Source organism: Bos indicus x Bos taurus, chromosome 20 (genome assembly GCF_003369695.1).
Source record: "Bos indicus x Bos taurus breed Angus x Brahman F1 hybrid chromosome 20, Bos_hybrid_MaternalHap_v2.0, whole genome shotgun sequence".
In the NCBI taxonomy this organism is placed as follows: domain Eukaryota; kingdom Metazoa; phylum Chordata; class Mammalia; order Artiodactyla; family Bovidae; genus Bos; species Bos indicus x Bos taurus.
Genome location: NC_040095.1, coordinates 34,825,421 through 34,845,013, shown reverse-complemented (window position 1 = coordinate 34,845,013; position 19,593 = coordinate 34,825,421). Strand labels below are relative to the sequence as shown.

Here is a 19,593-nt window from a genome sequence, read left to right as displayed (position 1 = left end):
AGCTTGGATGACTTGCCTTCCCTTAGGAAAATGTGTAGCTTTGGTCACAGATAGTATTAGTGGGAGTGGTGATAAAGGAGAAAAATATATTGATATTTGCCAGGAATTAAAGACTTTCCCTGGTGGCTCAGACAATAAAGAATCTGCCTGAAATGCAGAAGGTCTGGGTTCAATCCATGGGTAGGGAAGAACCCCTGGAGAAGGGAATGGCAACCCACTCCAGTATTCTTGCCTAAAGAATTCTATGGACAGAGGAGCCTGGCAAGCTGCAGTCCACGGGTTCACAAAGAGTTGGACACAACTAAACAACCAACACTTTCACTTTCTTTCTTTCAAAGACTTTCCTAGTGTATACTCAGGCCAGCTTCATTCCCATCTACCACATGTTGTGTTTCCAAGATATTTAAGGCCCTGCTGGAGAAAGTAAGGAAAAAGAAAGTGTGGGTATAAAAAGTTAATTTTATTAACTTCCTGATGCTATATTAAAATACAGGGAAGCTAGTCAAAGCTTTCTACAATACCCTTTCCCCACCCCTGTTCTCCAGAGGAGATGGTCCCCTAGCTTGGTCCAGCGGAAGCCAGACCTACAACCTTCCATGGCTTGGCTGAGGATCCCTGCGAGTGGACAGGGGCTATACTGTAGGGTTCAGTTTGAGTCCCAAGTTCAAACTTAGAAGAATCATCAGTATTCGGCAGTTGTATACTCCAAGGCCTCAACAAGGGCACCTAGCGAAAAAGCTTTACTTCATCTGCATAAATTAATAGTTATAGGGTCCAGCTGTGTTTTCAGGCTGATTTGTTAAATATTGGCTGTGAAAAATTTTCAGGGCCTTGATATCAGACTACAAAGCTCTGTGATGTGATCTCATCACAGGCACTGCAGGCAAGCTCTCTACCTTTCTGCAGGGAAAGCACCAACCAGCTTCCCCTTAGGGGTGTAGGAGAAAGGGCTGCAGAAACAGAAAGACCCCAAGAAATCTGAGGTGCCTGGGGAGAGTTTCCTGATGGTGTAAATGCCAAGCAGGGACCTGAAATGAGCTGGCTTTCACACCTGCAGGGCTTGCAGCCACTCAGCAGTTGGGAACCAATTCCCTGTTGCCACCACACTCCAGATATGATTGAACTGATATAATATGACAGAATCAAAATATTTTCCTTTGCAGGAAAACAGCAGGAAGAAAGAGTCCTGATAACAGACTCTGCAGGAGGCAGAGAAAGCCAAAATCCCCGGTCAACTTTTATAAAATAGGGGAGAAAGGCCCCTTCATTTATAGCCCTCCTTAGCTCTCTCAAGAGACAGAGTCTATTTGGGGCTTGTGGAGTAGGAAAGAAGTAGGAAAACAAACAGAATCCCCAGTAGGACAGCAAAAACCATTGTCAGAGTTTCTAAAGAACTGTTCCATGGAGGCAGGAAAGAACCGGAGGTGGTGGGCAAAAAGTAGCAGGACCAGCTCTCAGCCACGTGGCCTTTCCCAGAGTCCTGCCACAGAGGGGCTCAGTGGTCCATGTGAGCTAATGACATGGTTTTGAATGCTGCTGGTTTTGACAGCAGCAGCATGTCTTAGGTATCTGATAAAATTCCATCTCTTCCATTATTTCTGTGTTCTTTTCACCTTCAGGTTTCTGTACTGTAGACTTATCTTCTAACACTACTAAGCCACACAACTAACCAGAATATCAGCAAGGAGCTACTAAGGCTTAAGAATTCAGAGACCGATCAGGATACATGCCTTTCTCACACCCACCACATGCCGAAGAACAGAGCTGCGCTCAGAACCCTGCACTTTCATTCAGTGACTTACACTTGACTCAGATTTCACTTACATCCCCGTCGAGGTGCGTATCCCTTCCAAGAGGGGCATTAGTTTAACAGGGGATAATAGGGCTTTGATTTAATAATGACAAGATTACATGGAAGACATGCATGTTATTACTTTTTCAAATGGAGACGATCTCAACCCCATTTCTCCAATGAAACTGGTTTGAGCTTCAGAATCCCTTACAACTGTCTCCAGTAAGCCATGACTAGTTAGTTCAGGTAGGTGCAACACTTGGAAACAGATTTCTTCTCACATGCTAACTCAAGGAGCCCATTCCAGTACAAGTCAAGAGTTCCGAATGGAGGTGGATTGTAAGAAGTAAAAGTGGAAGAAACGCTCCCTAGGATGCTCAAATTATATGCCCCAGGTACTCCTATGGATATGAAGTGCTTCCTCCTATGAATTACCATCTGATGAAAGTAACAGAGCCAAACCTAACTCCATCTCTAAACACCTACCTAGACCCGGGAGGGGCCCCAATGGGGCAGGAGCACTTGTTTTGAAGAGATCCAGAGGGTTGGTCTGTAGGGTTGCAGGTTGTCCTGGAGATTGTCCTGGAGGTTCTGAGATGGGAGGAGCAAAGATGTCTGCTGCAAGTAAGTCTTTTGCTGGAGACTGATGGGACAGAGAGGGATATGGAGGAGTTACTCAGGAACAGTGAAATAAAGCTCTATTCGGTTTCCTAGTCTGTACCCAACTAGACTTTGGGTACACAAAAAGAAAAGAAAAACTTTTTCCTATTGTTGATAAATTACTACAAAAAAACCCCAAAAGACAAAACAAAACAAAAAAGACACAGATCTGGGCAATGGACAGAATATTGGATCTTGGTGACTGATATAATGGAGGAAACTCAAAGTGAAATCTAATTTGCTTGTTCACACATTTGTATCTGTCTGACCTCCTTATCAGCTAAAAGCTGGAAGCTGGCAGTGAAAGGACAACTATAAGTGAGTAGCTTAAATATTTCGGTCATTCTGGATTTAAATCATTCTGCATAAAGATGATACAGTAGTTTAATCATTGAGCCAGCTTGCATATTCCAATGAGATTTTTTAAATGAAACTTACATAAACCACATTTTAAATTGCTTTTGAATGAAGTGGTAATAGTAAATATATGTTTCTTTTAAAACATTGGATTATTCTGGCATTAGAGGAGACAGACAAGAATTTTATACCACCACCTGGACAGGAATGCAATATAAGGGGGTGTGTGTGTAGGGGGTGTGGGTTAGTATGGGGAGGGTACAAAAGGAATCACAGGAACCCTTGTCCTCCCCTCCCATAACATGACGATCAAACTTACCAGAGGTACAGAAGCATAGCAGCATTAAAAATGGAAAAACTTGTGTTTAGTTAATAATACGTGACAAGACATGCAAACGGAAAGCAGAGGGTGACAAACACGGCCGAGTGAGAAGCTTAAAAAGGGTGTCGATTAGAGGAAAGTGTTCCTGGAGAACGATGTGCCTTATCCCACCTTCTATTTTACAGCCACACAGGAATCTACAAGAGCAGCAGGAAAGAGAGCTTGCATCACACCACCCTTTGGTACCGCACATGCATTCTGCCAATGGCTATGTGGAGAAGACAATTCACCTTAGCAGTCCTTCTGCCTCTTCCGGGTTTGGTACTTTGTGGAGGTGGGATAATGGCTATGGAGTCATGTGGTGAGGACTGGACAGAGCTTTCCAAGTCCTGCTTTACGCCATTCGGGACAGGCAGTCCTTTGGGAGGGCTTCCCACAAAAGGGTTCGGGGAGGATTTGATATGGAAGCCGTTCTGTTCTCTTTCAGATACCTCATTGTGAGTTCTCACTGCTGGCTGGGTTTGAGTACTTGATAAGGGCCATGGGCCTGCCTGAGCTTCCTGTTTGCCAGTCCGGTTAGAGATCTGGTCAAATTGCTGACCAAAGTAATCAACATCCCCATTCAGGGGCCCATTACTCAGAGGGGTAGACGAGCTACTCAAATTCTCTTTCTTCTGATCTGGAGATTTGAGAGAATCAGACGAAGAGGGTGTCGATTGGTCTGGCTGTGCAAAAGGATCATCACGGAAAGGATCAGGATTAGGGGTGGGAAAGAAGTTGAGATTGGCAGAAAAGGCATTTTCAGGCAAGAAAGATGCCTGAGGCTTTGGTCGAGGAAGAGAGCAGGAGGTGATGCCATTTGTTAAGAACAGATTTTCTTGTAAAGAATTCTGATTGGTGTCGATTTCAGAGTTTAGATCCACTAACAGGATATCTTTGCTTTCCTATCACATTTGGAAAGAAAAAAAAAAAAGAAAGGGTTAGTCCATGTTGTGACTTCAAATGAGAAAGCTACATACTGATGACCAGGATTACAAAAATTTCCATTATATTTCAGTCTTACTGGTTGACCCTTACCTCCTCCCATCACGTCCCTGAGTTTATAGAATAGGTCCTCCTTGCACCTCTCAGGCCCTTTTAATTAGGTTTCCACTTCATTCACCCTTCATTCAGTGAAAACTTGGGTTTGTTTTACACGTCTCCCCTCACCCTTTCAGACTGACTGAGCTCATAATCATTGTTTCAATTTATGCCTTTGAAAGTCTTAAAGGGAACTGATTGTATATCATTCCAAGTGACTAAGTATAATTGAACTTGAAGGAAATGACCTTAGACACCTAAACCCACTTCAAAACTGTTGTACACTCCTATTATACCCCTAGAGTCACCTACCATCACCTTTCTCAATAAGTGAATCCACTGGCTAACATACTCATATTTTATAGTTTTGGCTGTGATAAAGTTTAATATATTTCCCTATAATTGGGTTTTCTTCTGGGAGGGGGTCAAAAAAGGTTGTCCCCTCCCATCACAGCCTGCTAGGTATGCCTCTTTAAATACCTGAGAATCTTTTTGAAGGTGCTGCCAAGTTGGATCTCTCATTCTCATCATCTGAGTCTCTTTTTTGGACATAACTTTTTGTCTACATCCTTCTCAGAACATGATACTCAAAATACTGATGTAATCTAATAATTATATCTTTTGTCATAATACAGCTTAGCAATGCTTGTGTTGTGACAGTAATCTCATCTCTTTTTGTTCAGTCGCTAAGTTGCGTCCGACTCTTAGGGACCCCATGGACTGCAGCCACCAGGCTTCCTTGTCCTTCACTATCTCTTGGAGTTTGTTCAAACTCGTGTCCATTTCTGTCAATAATACCATTAAGTAATCTCATCTACTCAATGGATAAATTCAACCAATTTTAAAGTCATCTTTAATTTATGTATAAGGTGGAGACATGGGTTTAAGAGTTAATTTGAAAGACACACCAAATTCTATTCCTTCTCTATCATTTTTCAGATATGTTAATTATTTGAGTTCTCAATTGTCAGATAAGATATTCTTCTCAACATAAAAGCAGCAAATTTGATAAATCTGACATGTCTTTATTCAGGTCAATGACACAACTAATTAAGAGTCACCCTAGGATACAGCTGTCATACTGATAGACCTTCCTTCTGATTGACTGATCACTTAAATACTTAACTATGCTAGCCATAGAAGAAAATAAACAATAAAAATTGCCCAACTGAAATGGAAGCTAATTTTCTATCATTAGCCTGGGCAGATTATTAAATATTTTGGTCATTGGGACAATGATCAAGACATCCTCAAGGGAATATAAAATTCTCAAACCAGCAAATAAAAAGGGAGATTGAATAGGCTTTCTTAGCTTTAAGAGAAAAGAATAAATTTTTAAAAATTTTAGGTCCAATTGGTATTTATCTTTTGGCTTCCTTTACTGTTAGGGATAAAGATACAATTTGTTAAAAGCCATATTTTCTCCTGATAACCAGAAGAACTTGTCAGAAGAGACAGCTTGTGATTAAAAAAAAAAAAAAAAACACACACACAAAAAAACCTTAAAAAAAATCAAAGAAATTGATTGGAAGATCTCAATGTAGGGATCTTTAACAATCAAAAGGTAGGACAAAATGTATTACAAAAGCTTGTGATTTCAATATTTATTCATTTATTATGAGCCACCTCTGGATTAGAACAGTTGGGTGTTCACAGCTGGTAGAGTTCTCCTTCAAATACTTCAGAAGAAGTTCTGAGGACACGAAACAGGAGCCACAATGTTAGACTTCTGAATAGTCACCCTATAAGTAAAATGTATAAGGCTCTCCTCAGGTTGCGTTTGTTGTTAATTCAAAATTAAAAACCCACTTCATAGACTACAACTGAAAAATGTAAGACTCCTCATCTACCTCCTCCGTCAGCATTTATTTACTTCTGCACTGGACTGTAAGCTGTAAACACTTCATCCACTGGGCTGTCATGTGGGCACCTGAGAGACAAGAACTGGTGACATGAACATGAAATATAGTCCCCGCTCTTAAGAGGCTCCTGAGAAAGGGCAAGCAGGCAACCAAGAAGGTGTCTACACAGACAAGGTTTTAAATATTGAGTTCAGTAGACTAGCTTTTCTTCAGGTAATTCATCTTGCCTACCAAACCCTGGGACTCCCTGCTTAAAGCCTTTGGGGACTTCTTGCTGCTCCCCTATATCAAAATAAACTTCATTAACCAGACTTTCAAAATGACCCACATGGGTCACTTGCTTTTAGCCTAACTACTACTTTCTACTCTCCTACATACTTCAAAGACCTAACTCAAGTTCAGATTCTCTACAAAGCTTTTCCCCACTGATCCCTCTACTTCAGCTTCACTTGTGCCCATCCATTGCATCTTATATATACACGACACTGTGTTTTGTGCCCTGATCCCACCCCCATATCAGATTTGATGGGGGAACCACATCTTATGCCTTTTTTCTTAATAACCAGGCTTTCAAATGGTGAAGTTTTTAAAGTTAAAGGTCATTTTGTTTGTTCTTTTTTTCCCTTTTTCTTTCCTTCTTCTTTTGAGATACAGCACGGAAAAATATTGTTCAAGCGATTTTGTGATAAAAACTATGCTGTAAGGCATGTCACTTAGTTTGCAGCATGAGTTTTACTTGAAATGCAAAAAAACTATTCTTATAAATGTTGGAGGGAGGCACAGATGGGTTAAGAAACTGCTCATAAAGTCTAGGTAATTTAGATTTCTGCCTCTCTTCATCTCTTTCAGAGCAACTGCTGTGAGATTTCAAAATTTTTAAACAGGTTGGTTTTATCGAGTAGAAATAAATCTATTTCATGACTTATGAATATGGAGTCATATGTAGAAACACACTGGCAAAGTCTAATGAGCACATAATTAGCACCATTAACATTCTTTTACAGATATCATCACTTTCATGTTATTTATCATTTAAATTTACTGTTAGTTTAACTAAAACTTGCATTTTATTTCTACAAGCCAAAAATTCCTAGAAAGCACAAAGTCTAATATAAACGAGACTTAAGATTACTCTTGTTTTTCTTCATTTCATTTTTTAGAACTTTCTAGAAGTCTACAGAAGCTCATTAAACATTCAGTGCTTCCCTGGCTATCTCATCTCATTGGAATTTTACATACATTGAGTGTTTTGACCTCTTCCGGTATACTAGTTGTTTGAATGTTGTTGGAAAGAAGGTTGTTCAGGTGTCAATTTACTTTGGGAAGGGAGCTTCTCAAGGAGGGGCAAAGTTGCCTAGCAACCAAACACCCTCAGAGCAAGGGTGGACCTTTCAGGATTATCTAATCTGGTATTTCAAAAAGTTTATCTTTACAATAGTAACAAACATTACAAAGAATGAAAGGTTTCACAGACAAATGAGTCAGGACTTCCTACTTGAAAGAATATTAAATGAGCTTCTCCTCTGCAGGTTTTGTAGGGTTGCTAAAATGCTATGTTATGCATTTTGATTCTCATAAAGGTGGGGGTAGAGATGAATATCTGCAGCCCCTGCTCCTTCCCATCTCACTGGGCCTAGGTATTTGTGTGAAGTTTCGTAAGCATGCCATTCTCTACAGTACTCCACCAAGCAAGACATTCACCACTTCTCAATCCGCTGTTGCTCTAGTTCCTATGACCTTTTTGATCCCAGAGGTTTGCTTGACAGTTCTACAGGAGGTTCCCAGATAAACATTCTTCCCATCATTCTAGACCGACACCTTTTTTCTTGAGTTATGTCTAGGTGCTTTCTCATAATTTATGTTCAAGTCCAGAAACTCACTTACTCAGAGGCATTATCTGAACCTCTAAACTAAATAAAATCCTTGTAAGTAACATCAACTATTAGGCTTTGTGATTATTTTAACATTGATCTCCCTGATAGACATTAAACTCCATGATGTCACTGAATTATGAATCTCATTTCTGTGCCCTGCAAACAGCTGATACTCAAGAAATTGTTAAATAAACAAAAAAGTTTTAAGAAGCATTCAAAATTACAAGTAATTTCACTTGAAGCCTGTTTTGGAAGGTCTGAGACTTAGGCTTAAGCATTGAAACTGAACCTCTGCTTGGGTAGATGAGAGGTTTATTAATCACCATTTCCTTGTTTTTAAAGGAAAATATCACTCCATTCTCAGAGTTGTTACAGATCAACAATAAGAAGATTCGATATACTATAATATCCTGTAAAGAATGAGCATTTTTTTAAACAAAGACAAGCTTTGGTTAAACATAACTGAGCCTCTTAACTGTTTGGTCTCACTTTATACCACGCTTATGCTGCCAAATTACAACAAAAGAATTAGAAAACAAGAAGAGGCCAGGAGTCTATACAATCAGTCATCTAACAAACATATTTCCTTCAAGTTGGCTTACATCAAGGATTAATATTCAGCTCCTCCTTCTGATCCTAAGTAATACCAAGATGGACTACATTGCCTGACCTATTGCTCAGATTTAACTTCTAAGCAATATTAATGTATCTGTTGTAGTGCTGATAGGCTCCTATGGTGACTTAAGATACAAATTTGTTCTAGTAGCCATTTACACTTTATGCAGAAAAATCAATAGTCACCTTCCAAGTTTCAATGAAACCCTCAAGATTTCTGGTGAATTGCCAATTTGAGTTATAGATGCCATTTCTATTACATTGCAAATTTAAAAACAGACACTTACTGTTGGACTACTTAGGTCAGGAGGTGTAGACATGTCCCCAAACAAATCCATCTGGTCAACACCCTTAAAAAAGTATTTTGATTAGATTCAGATGTGTCTATTAAAAATGATTATTTTGTATATTGTTGTAATTGTTTCCTAAGCTAAAGTTTAGGAAAATAGTTGTCACAATTGGATTTTCACTTATCCAATATAGATTTGATATTAGGTTAGTTAGGTCAGGTAGTGTAGACAGGTCCCCAGACAAATCCACCTGATGTATACTTTTAAAAAAGTATTTGGATTAGATTCAGAAGTTTTTTACTAAAAAGATTACTTTGTATACTGACATAAATGTTATACTGATGGTTAAAGAGTTGTCACAATTGGATCTTCATACAGATTCCATACATATTCGGTATTAGCAACATCTTTAGGAAGTAAAACCTGTGTTCAGGTAAGTAAGAATCATAAAAATTCACATACATACCAATTTCAGTTTGCAAGGTGGGTCATCAAGATTCATTAGGGCATCACTCCCATTCTGAAAAGATGGCAAATATTAAAGAGTCAGTTGGCGAGTTTTCTCTATGCAATTTAATTTCCTAGTGTATTAACTTATTAGCAGTTAAGATTTTGGTGCTAATCATTCAACTGTACATCTTCTAAGATGAGGGGTCATGAACACACAGTAATAAGCCAGGAGGGAAGTCTGCTTGGGTAGATGGCAAACAGGGCTTATATATATGACACATGCAATTCACAAGAACAAAAGATGCTCTTTTACCTCTACTGTTTTGTTGGCTTCTTCCATCTAAAAAGAGAGACACAAATTCAATGATCTTAATAAATTATCGGTAAAGTGAGTTCAAAGTGAAAGGGACAGTTGCTCAGTCATGTCCGACTCTTTGCGACCCCGTGGACTATACAGTCCATGGAATTCTCCAGATCAGAATACTGGAGTGGGTAGTCTGTCCCTTCTCCAAGGGATCTTCCCATCCCAAGGATCGAACCCAGGTCTCCCGCATTGCAGGCGGATTCTTTACCAGCTGAGCCAAAAGGGAAGCCCAAGAATACTGCAGTGAGTACCCTATCCCTTCTCCAGCGGATCTTCCAGACTCAGGAATCGAACATGGGTCTCCTGCACTGCAGGTGGATTCTTTATCAACTGAGCTATCAGGGAAGCCCAAAGGGAGTTCAAAAGGAGAATAAATATACCTATGGGTTCACAGGCATAAGGCATAAGAGAGTCTTGCATTTGATTTCTACCCTACATTCCCCACCCCTCCTCATATCAATACTGGATTTAAATAGAGCTATTAGACTTGGTACTCATGTACAGTCCTTGGAATCAATGTGAAACTTATAAGGATAAAAGACAAGAGTCAGGGACTGGAAATTAGAAAGGCCTAACTATAACACCCATCCATTGCCCTTTGGAAAGAAGAGAAATACATTTCCTTACATTCTACACGTTGAAGAGCCACATAGAAGCCAACTTTCCAGAGAGGACATATGTTCACATAATGTTAGACACAGTCTTGAATATTGTATCAAGTTTAATAAGGCCTGTATGGGACAGTACTTGCCTTTTTCTTTTCTTCTTCCTTTTTCTTTGTATTATAGATAACTTGGAAAAGGTCTTTCAGATCAATGACTAACGGCTCAGCCTGAAGCGAGACAAAGCATCTTTATCAGCATTTTAATCTATTTTCTTCCCTTTGTTCCCCATCACTTCTGATTAGTATTAGTTTTTTCCTTTCTCTTAAAGCTCCTTCCTACCCTCCTCTGGTCTGTTGGAGATCTCCACCACTCTCACCCCTATTCCCAGAAACATAAAGTATACAGATAAAACAAGAAGTATTAATATAATCTTCCAAGTGCCTTCAAACTTTCTGGGAATAATTCACTATTGTTCTAAAATCAGCAATGACCTTATGACAAATTCTATTCTGACAGCCCTTGTGCCACACATTACATGGGTATCAATGACATTTAAAGAAGATCCCTTAGACCAATTAAAGAGAGTCATCCTCTGAAGCATTGTTAGGTCCTCCTATATCTGTTTCCAGCAAGTTCTCTAGTTGAGAGACAGACACCCTTTTGCTTAAGTCCCCCTCCAGGCATATCTTGAGGATCAGAACTTACTTGTTGCCCTGTTTTTATGGCAAAAAACTGGTGTTGGCCTTCTCCTCCACACACATAACCAAATGCTCGGTTGTCTGTCACATCGCGGGCAATGAAAGAAATCTTATTTACTGGATGTTCATGTTCTATAACCTTAAAAAGGAACATCAAAAATGATGTATTGAGAAAACTACAATCTATTTTCAAGCAAGCATAACTAAGTATCAGATACCTAGACATATATGAAAAGGCTAAAACATCTCAATATTTTTCCCTCCTGGTTGAAGGCCGTATTTATCCTTGCTAGGAAGGGTTCAAAATGGGAAACAAATAACAACCAAACAAAAAAAGGAAACTAACAACAAAGAGTAGAAAACAGAAATAGAAAGAATGATCCTTCTTATACTTCCATACTTGAGTCTCTCTGTCCCAAAGACATGATACCAAATCGCAAGGAAGAACTGAGGATTAGAAGACCAAGATTTTCTAAAGCAAAGATGGGGCATATAACCTCTAAAGCACTCCAAGTAGGTCTACTTTCCAAGTTCAGTTCAGTTCAGTCGCTCAGCTGTGTCCGACTCTTTGCGATCCCATGGACTGCAGCACGCAAGGCTTCCCTGTCCATCACCAACTGCCAGAGGCTACTCAAACTCATGTCCATTGAGTCAGTGATGCCATCCAACAATCTTATCCTCTGTCCTCCCCTTTTCCTCCCACCTTCAATCTTTCCCAGCATCAGGGTCTTTTCCAATGAGTCAGTTCTTCCCATCAGGGGGCCAAAGTATTGGAGTTTCAGCTTCAGCATTAGTCTTTCCAATGAGTATTCAGGACCGATTTCCTTTAGGATGGACTGCTTTGATCTCCTTGCAGTTCAAGGGACTCTCAAGAGTCTTCTCCAACACCACAGTTCAAAAGCATCAATTCTTTGGTGCTCAGCTTTCTTTATAGGCCAACTCTCACATCCATACATGACTACTGGAAAAACCATAGCTTTGACTAGACAGACCTTTGTTGTCAAAGTAATGTCTCTGCTTTTTAATATGCTGTCTAGGTTGGTCATAACTTTCCTTCCAAGGAGCAAGTGTCTTTTAATTTTATGGCTGCAGTCACCATCTGCAGTGATTTTGGAGCCCCCCAAAATAAAGTCTGACACTGTTTCCACTGTTTCCTCATCTATTTGCCATGAAGTGATGGGGCCAGATGCCATGATCTTAGTTTTCTGAATATTAAGTTTTAAGCCAACTTTTTCACTCTTCTCTTTAACGTTCATCAAGAAGCTCTTTAGTAATTCACTTTCTGCCATAAACGTTGGGTCATTTGCTTATCTGAGGTTATTGATATTTCTCCCAGAATTCTTGATTCCAGCTTGTGCTTCTTCCAGTCCAGCGTTTCTCATGATGTACTCTGCATAGAAGTTAAAAAAGCAGGGTGACAATATACAGCCTTGATGGACTCCTTTCCTGATTTGGAACCAGTCTGTTGTTCCATGTCCAGTTCTAACTGTTGCTTCTTGACCTGAATACAGATTTCTCAGGAGGCAGGTCAGGTGGTCTGGTATTCCCATCTCTTTCAGAATTTTCCACAGTTTGTTGTGATCCACACAGTCAGAGGCTTTGGCATAGTTAATAAAGCACAAATAGATGTTTTTCTGGAACTCTCTTGCTTTTTCAATGATCCAGTGGATGTTGGCAATTTGATCTCTGGTTCCTCTGCCTTTTCTAAATCCAGCTTGAACATCAGGAAGTTCACAGTTCATGTACTGTTGAAGCCTAGCTTGGAGAATTTTGAGCATTACTTTGCTAGCAGTGAGATGAGTGCAGTTGTGCACTAGTTTGAGCATTCTTTGGCACTGGCTTTCTTTGAGATTGGAATGAAAACTGACCTTCTCCAGTCCCATAGCCACTGCTGAATTTTCCAAATTTGCTGGCATATTGAGTGCAGCACTTTCACAGCATCATCTTTCAGGATTTGAAATAGCTCAACTGGAATTCCATAACCTCCACTAGCTTTGTTCACAGTGATGCTTCCTAAATCCCACTTGACTTTGCATTCCAGCATGTCTGGCTCTAGGTGAGTGATCACACCATCATGGTTATCTGGGTCATGAAGATCTTTTTTGTATAGTTCTTCTGTGTATTTTTGCCACCTCTTAATAGCTTCTGCTTCTGACTTTACCAACTCAGACTTAAGTGAACGGCATATCTAAGCTAGAGGAATGTTCACAAGGATCCTTTGACAATGGCTCAGACAGGTCAGAGAACCACCATAAGTATTATTGGGGCAATTACCCCTGGGACATTCTGGAAGTCACCAAATTCTGTCACCAAGTACTTACTAACCTCACTTAGATGTTCATGTCATCATCCACGAGTGTCATATAAAGGAGGCTTATTGATTTAGTACTGCCTTCCCCTCAGTTCCCTACTCTCCTTTCTCTTGATCCTTTCAAGTAGACAGTAGGCCTCAACTCTTGAGTGATATTTTTAGCTGCCCAGAATGTGTCTTCGCTTTTATTTCTCAGTAACTAAGGCCACTGAAAGTTTGTATTGGGCATATTAGGAGGTTTGGGAATAAGAGAATGCTTGTGAGGGAAACCTGTCACTATTCTCTGGCAGGCTTATGAAAACAAGAGTCAAAAGATCAGGGACAGTAGAGACAGCAGTGCATGAAGGTAGCAGGGTGGCTAAGCTGTACCAGGATTCCAGGGCCCTAAGTCTGACCAATGGATTTTTGCATATTAAATAATGAGAATCTCTAGGAAGGGTTGAATAGCAATGGGAGATCTCCGCACAGTATCCTGATACAATAAACTATTGTGTAGCAATGAAAACCCGTTTTAAATAGATGAATCTGATGTTATATAGAGTAGAGGGAAGAAAAAAAAAATCCCAGAACACTTGAAGTATGATAGTTTTTTGATAAAACTCAAACAAACCAAAATTAACAAAGACTATTCATGTGATAGAATAACAGTAACCACAGAAAATGAGCAAGGTTACACCCATGGGGTGAGAAGGAAGGGGAGAGGGAAAAAGAAAGGAAGATGTTTTGTTCACCAAGTTCACCCATGACCAATATATTAAAATAGACCCATACACAGATCTATGACAGAATCACAAACAAGGGGTAAGGATTAATCTCTTAGTCCACAAAAATACCTGACTGATACTGGTATCTATGGTATACCAGTGTTGAGGTTAGACTTATTGACTTGAGGTTCACATCTGTTACAGGAAATAAATTTCAAAGTAAAGTATCATGACTCCTCACCTCCTATCCTGTCTGTTTTTTGCCTGTTACTCCTGGAAAAGTGCAGCAATATGTACTTTTTTTTTTTTTTTTTCCTACAGAATTTTGAAAAGGGAAAATGGCAGCTGAAATTTATGCCACAAATTATTTGTCAGACTCAGATGGTCAGAAAGGTGCCAGCGAAAGTGAATTCTTACCCCAGTTTTCTCATCAATGATTTTTATTCCAGAAAGAGAAATATTGACCCAGATCCTCTGCTTGTGTTGTCCCTGAGACCGAGCAGCTGCCGCCATTCCCTGATGAGATTGAAAGAACAAGAAAAATTCTAGTTAAAAGCACCTTATGATGCCTCTGATTCTAAAATTTTAAAAGACAATCAGCTTTGTTTTCAGCTTGGTTTACCATCTATGAAAGGATTAAGCATCCTTTATAAGAGACAGCAGGATTAAATGGAAGACAGCGAGCCAGGAGATCACTAGTTAGCTATGTGAACTTGGGCAAGTCCTTCTAATTCCCTTGGCCACTGAAGAGTCACTGGCAAAGACAAGAAGATTGAACCAGAAGATCTTCAAATGTCTTCAAAGATGTTTCTTCTAGGCCGTGTCTTATTTAATGAGTATTACTTCCTTAATGAGGTACATAGTGTGGCAGTATTAGAATTTAAAAATTTAAAAAAACCTAAAGGACTAACACTAAATAGCATTAGTTTCAAAGAAGAGTCCTGAATTTTACCCGTATACCTCCAGGCTCTGAAATTTGGTCTGCTCAAAGGAAAAGGCATCTCGGGTCCTTCTGTACATGACTGCATGCTAAGTTGCTTTAGTCGTGTCCAGCTCTTTGCTACCCCATGGACTGTAGCCCACCAGGCTCCTCTGTCCATGGGGATTCTCTAGGCAAGAATAATGCAGTGGGTTGCCACGCCCTCCTCCAGGGAATCTTCCCAATCCAGGGATCAAACCCCAGTCTTCTGCATTGGCAAGCAGGTTCTTTATCACTGAGCTACCAGGAAAGCCATAAATAAATACAAATTTCTAATATCACTCCCTCTGTTGGACATCTGCCTAACATAGCAACAAATTATGCTTTCCTCTGTTACCTTTAGTTTCATCATAGAATCTTGGCTCATTTTATCCCCTCTTGCATCTGGCACATCATCAATGCCAATTAGCTTGGCCTTGTATTTCACACCATCACCTTTGAATCTTGCCAAAAGATATTCATCTGTCTTTTCAGTGCCTGAGAAAAGAAAAAGTTAGAGGATCAAGTTCATACATGTGCCGAAATATCAGCCCCAGGTATGACCAAAAATGCTGTAGAATCTAAAAATCTGAGTTACATAAATCTTGATTATACTACAATTGATCAATGCAACATTTTACTGTTATCCTTATTTCCTCTGAGTTAAAAAAAATCACACTTTGTAAAACTGTGTATGGCACTGGGGTGGAGAAAAAATAAACTCTTAATGATGCAGAATGGGCTGAATTATGGGAAACTTATGGGAATATGTGAGATAGGATTGGGGGATATTCTGGGATATTCTTCATCATAGTTGTAAAAATATTTTTAAAATTTTCGAACTGTCAATAAAGCAGAACAGAACTGTGGGTAAAATCCCTTGAAAACCATTGAGATGATTATTTCATCAATATAACTTCTTTTGCTTCTCTTCTTATTACCATTTCTAGAGCATGGATGTGAAAGGCAAAGAAATCATGGCATATTCTCAAACTATGAATGATTAAGGATGCCGACACTTTCTAGTGGTCCTTTTGTGACAAAAGAAGAGGGTCTTATAAAATAAAGACCTTGACTTTTATAAAACAGCTACTTCAGTAAAGCAAAATCATACATAGGTTACTGAAAGATAACCATTTAATACTTCATAGGTGTACTTCCCAACTGAATAATATCTATGAAAGTTTCCCAGCAGGATCCAAGTTGAGGCAATTACTGGGCTCATATATATATTCATCTTATCATAGAGGAATTGAACCAATCTCCTCTGCCAAAGTCTTACTTTCATATTTAGGAGAACTTGAGACTTGGCTGAGATTGAATCAAGCCAAGGGCCAAATCTTACTTTCCCTTGAACGTCATCCTTCTTCACTGGTAACCACCACTAGGTCCCCTCATAGGGCTCAAGAAGATTCCTTCATACCTTTCTTCTTTTCCTTCTTGGATGGTGCCTTTGGTGCAGCCTGTTGGTCAGGCTGACCATTAGTTGCACTCGTTTCTACTTCGTTAGACATGGCAAGAAGGCAGACGGCCAGCTCCAGCACCAGGAGACTCTTAGTGGCAGCAGGCGATCCCTGATGGAGTCGTCTCAAACAAACATAGCCTGCTACAGACGCCTGTGGGCAGAGTTTAGAGGCACAATGAGATCACAACACAGCGAACCCAGACTTTATGTCCTAATAGGCCCACAACCAGTACTGCTGAGTGTAGTTCTTCAGACTCATTTTGTTCTTCTCTGTTAAACTGAACTCTGACAGCACGGGAGTGGGTAGGACTGTTTCCTTTGTAGTTGCCAAAATGGAAAGAAGGTATTTACCTTCTTTAAGTAATTTTATGTAATTAAGTAATTATGCAATTACTTCTTTAAGTAATTTTCTTTAAGTAATTATTATGGCAGAAAGTGAAGAGGAACTCAAAAGCCTCTTGATGAAAGTGAAAGTGGAGAGTGAAAAAGTTGGCTTAAAGCTCAACATTCGGAAAACAAAGATCATGGCATCTGGTCCCATCACTTCATGGGAAATAGATGGGGAAACAGTGGAAACAGTGTCAGACTTTATTTTTCTGGGCTCCAAAATCACTACAGATGGTGACTGCAGCCATGAAATTAAAAGATGCTTACTCCTTGGAAGGAAAGTTATGACCAACCTAGATAGCAGATTCAAAAGCTGAGACATTACTTTGCCAACAAAGGTTCGTCTAGTCAAGTATGGTTTTTCCTGTGGTCATGTATGGATGTGAGAGTTGCACTGTGAAGAAGGCTGAGCGCCAAAGATTTGATGCTTTTGAACTGTGGTGTTGGAGAAGACTCTTGAGAGTCCCTTGGACTGCAAGGAGATCCAACCAGTCCATTCTGAAGGAGATCAGCCCTGGGAGTTCTTTGGAAGGAATGATGCTAAAGCTGAAACTCCAGTACTTTGGCCACCTCATGCGAAGAGTTGACTCATTGGAAAAGACTCTGATGCTGGGAGGGATTGGGGGCAGGAGGAGAAGGGGATGACAGAGGATGAGATGGCTGGACGGCATCACTGACTCGATGGATGTGAGTCTGAGTGAACTCCAGGAGTTGGTGATGGACAGGGAGGCCTGGCGTGCTGCGATTCATGGGGTCGCAAAGAGTCAGACACGACTGAGCGACTGAACTGAACTGTGACTATAGGTACGACTCTTATGTACAAAATAAACAAGCTACAAGGATATATTGTATAGATGGGAAACACAGCCAATATTTTATAATAACTATAAACAGTAAAATCTTTAAAAATTGTGAATCACTATGCTGTACATCTTAAACATATAATGCTGTAAATCAACTACATCTCAATAAAATAAAAACTGTTATTATCTGGCTAAGAAATTCGTATTGGAACTTTGGATAAAAAGCTAGTATTAAAGATAGGGATCAAAATATGTCACATGTAGGGGCTTCCCTGGTGGTCCAGTGGTTAAGATTCTGGGCTCCCACTGCAGAGGGCACAGGTTCAATATTTGGTCAGGGAACTAGATCCCACATGCCACAGCTAAGAGCTTACATGCTGCAGCATGCCACAACAAAGATGCTGTATGCCACAAATGAGAACCAGCACAGCCAAATAAATAAAAATTACAGCATTTTTTAAATGTCGAAAAAATGTTCTCACTGAGTGAACACAGTTTGTGCTATTATTTAGCATTATTATCCTTTAAACAGCTTCCCAGGTGGCACAGTGGTAAAGAATCAACCTACTAATGCAGGAGACACGAGGGACGTGGGTTTGATCCTTGGGTGGGGAAGATCCCCTGGAATGGTAACCCACTCCAGTATTCTTGCCTGGAAAATTCCATGGACAGAGGAACCTAGCAGGCTACAGTCCATTGGGTTGCAAAGAGTCAGACACAACTCAGCACACAAAACAGTTTAGTTCTCCATAAAGCTCCCCCATGTATCACAGCTGCTGCTGCTGCTAAGTCGCTTCAGTCGTGTCCGACTCTGTGCGACCCCATAGATGGCAGCCCACCAGGCTCCGCCATCCCTGGGATTCTCCAGGCAAGAACACTGGAGTGGGTTGCCATTTCCTTCTCCAATGCATGAAAGTGAAAAGTCAAAGCAAAGTCGCTCAGTCGTGTCTGACTCTTAGCGACCCCATGGACTGCAGCCTACCAGGCTCCTCTGTCCACGGGAGTTTCCAGGCAAGAGTACTGGAGTGGGTAAAACAAAAAAGAGAAGTCATTGTAAGCACACAGAAGTGAGTTAACATTTTAAAAGGTTCTTTCACCTCTCAGGAGTGAACATTTCTATACTGCACCAGAGAGAGCTAGGGAAGGTTAATTTTCTATGTGAACTGAAGACAAAAGGCAGAGAAAAGCCACTCACAGTGTGTAATCCTGGGAAGAACACTTATGGGTTCGTCCACTAGTCTCACCCCCAAAGCTAGTTTCATTCTTTGCGATTTTAACGGTCTTTTGAAACACATACACACACACATACATAAAATAATTGATTTTGCTCAAAGACACCTGACTGGTAGGTACCTGGGGAGACAGTCTATTTACAGGTAACAACATTAGGGGACCTGAAGTCCCATTTAGCCATGACTTAGCTGGGGGCCAGGTACTATCAGCCCTTTAACTGCATTAACTCCAGAACACTCATGGTAACCCTGTGAGTAGTACGATGCAGTATTATTTCACTTTTCCAGAGGGAAAGCCAAGGCACAGAGGTTTTAAACAACGCAGCTGCTGAGTTAAAACCAAGTCTCCAATCCAGGCTGTCTGGCCCCAAGCCAGAGTTCCTCAAATGCTACACTGAGTCTCATAGGGGAAACCTCATGTTGGCCATAGAGATGTTCTATTATATACTTGTCGTGTCCCTCACCTCCCCGCAAAAAAGATACACTCAAGTCCTGGCCCCTGAACCTTTGTATGTGACCTTATCTAAGTAAAGGTTATTTGTAACTGTCATCAAGTAAAGGCTCTTGAGTTGTGATCATCCTTGATTTGTGAGGGTTCTAAATTCCAAAATCACTGCAGATGGTGACTGCAGCCATGAAATTAAAAGACACTTACTCCTTGGAAGGAAAGTTATGACCAACCTAGATAGCATATTCAAAAGCAGAGACATTACTTTGCCAACAAAGGTCCATCTAGTCAAGGCTATGGTTTTTCCAGTGGTCAT

At 40.3% G+C, this 19,593-nt stretch overlaps 1 protein-coding gene across 4 annotated transcripts in view; it reads right to left on the bottom strand.

The window, feature by feature from the left end:
• Positions 1-19,593, bottom strand: part of DAB2 (DAB2, clathrin adaptor protein) — a 60,244-nt gene that overhangs the window by 8,438 nt on the left and 32,213 nt on the right. For 2 of the 4 annotated variants that reach the window (XM_027520605.1, XM_027520604.1), the window contains 10 exons: positions 16,366-16,558; positions 15,301-15,440; positions 14,402-14,500; positions 10,977-11,108; positions 10,418-10,498; positions 9,616-9,642; positions 9,319-9,372; positions 8,850-8,912; positions 3,422-4,075; positions 2,279-2,435 (listed from right to left, as the gene is read on the bottom strand). In XM_027520605.1, coding sequence (XP_027376406.1) covers positions 2,279-2,435; positions 3,422-4,075; positions 8,850-8,912; positions 9,319-9,372; positions 9,616-9,642; positions 10,418-10,498; positions 10,977-11,108; positions 14,402-14,500; positions 15,301-15,440; positions 16,366-16,456 — 1,498 coding nt within the window. In that variant the 5' untranslated portion in view covers positions 16,457-16,558. The remainder of the gene's footprint in view (positions 1-2,278; positions 2,436-3,421; positions 4,076-8,849; positions 8,913-9,318; positions 9,373-9,615; positions 9,643-10,417; positions 10,499-10,976; positions 11,109-14,401; positions 14,501-15,300; positions 15,441-16,365; positions 16,559-19,593) is intronic. The other 2 variants (XM_027520606.1, XM_027520607.1) reach the window with 2 other exon arrangements.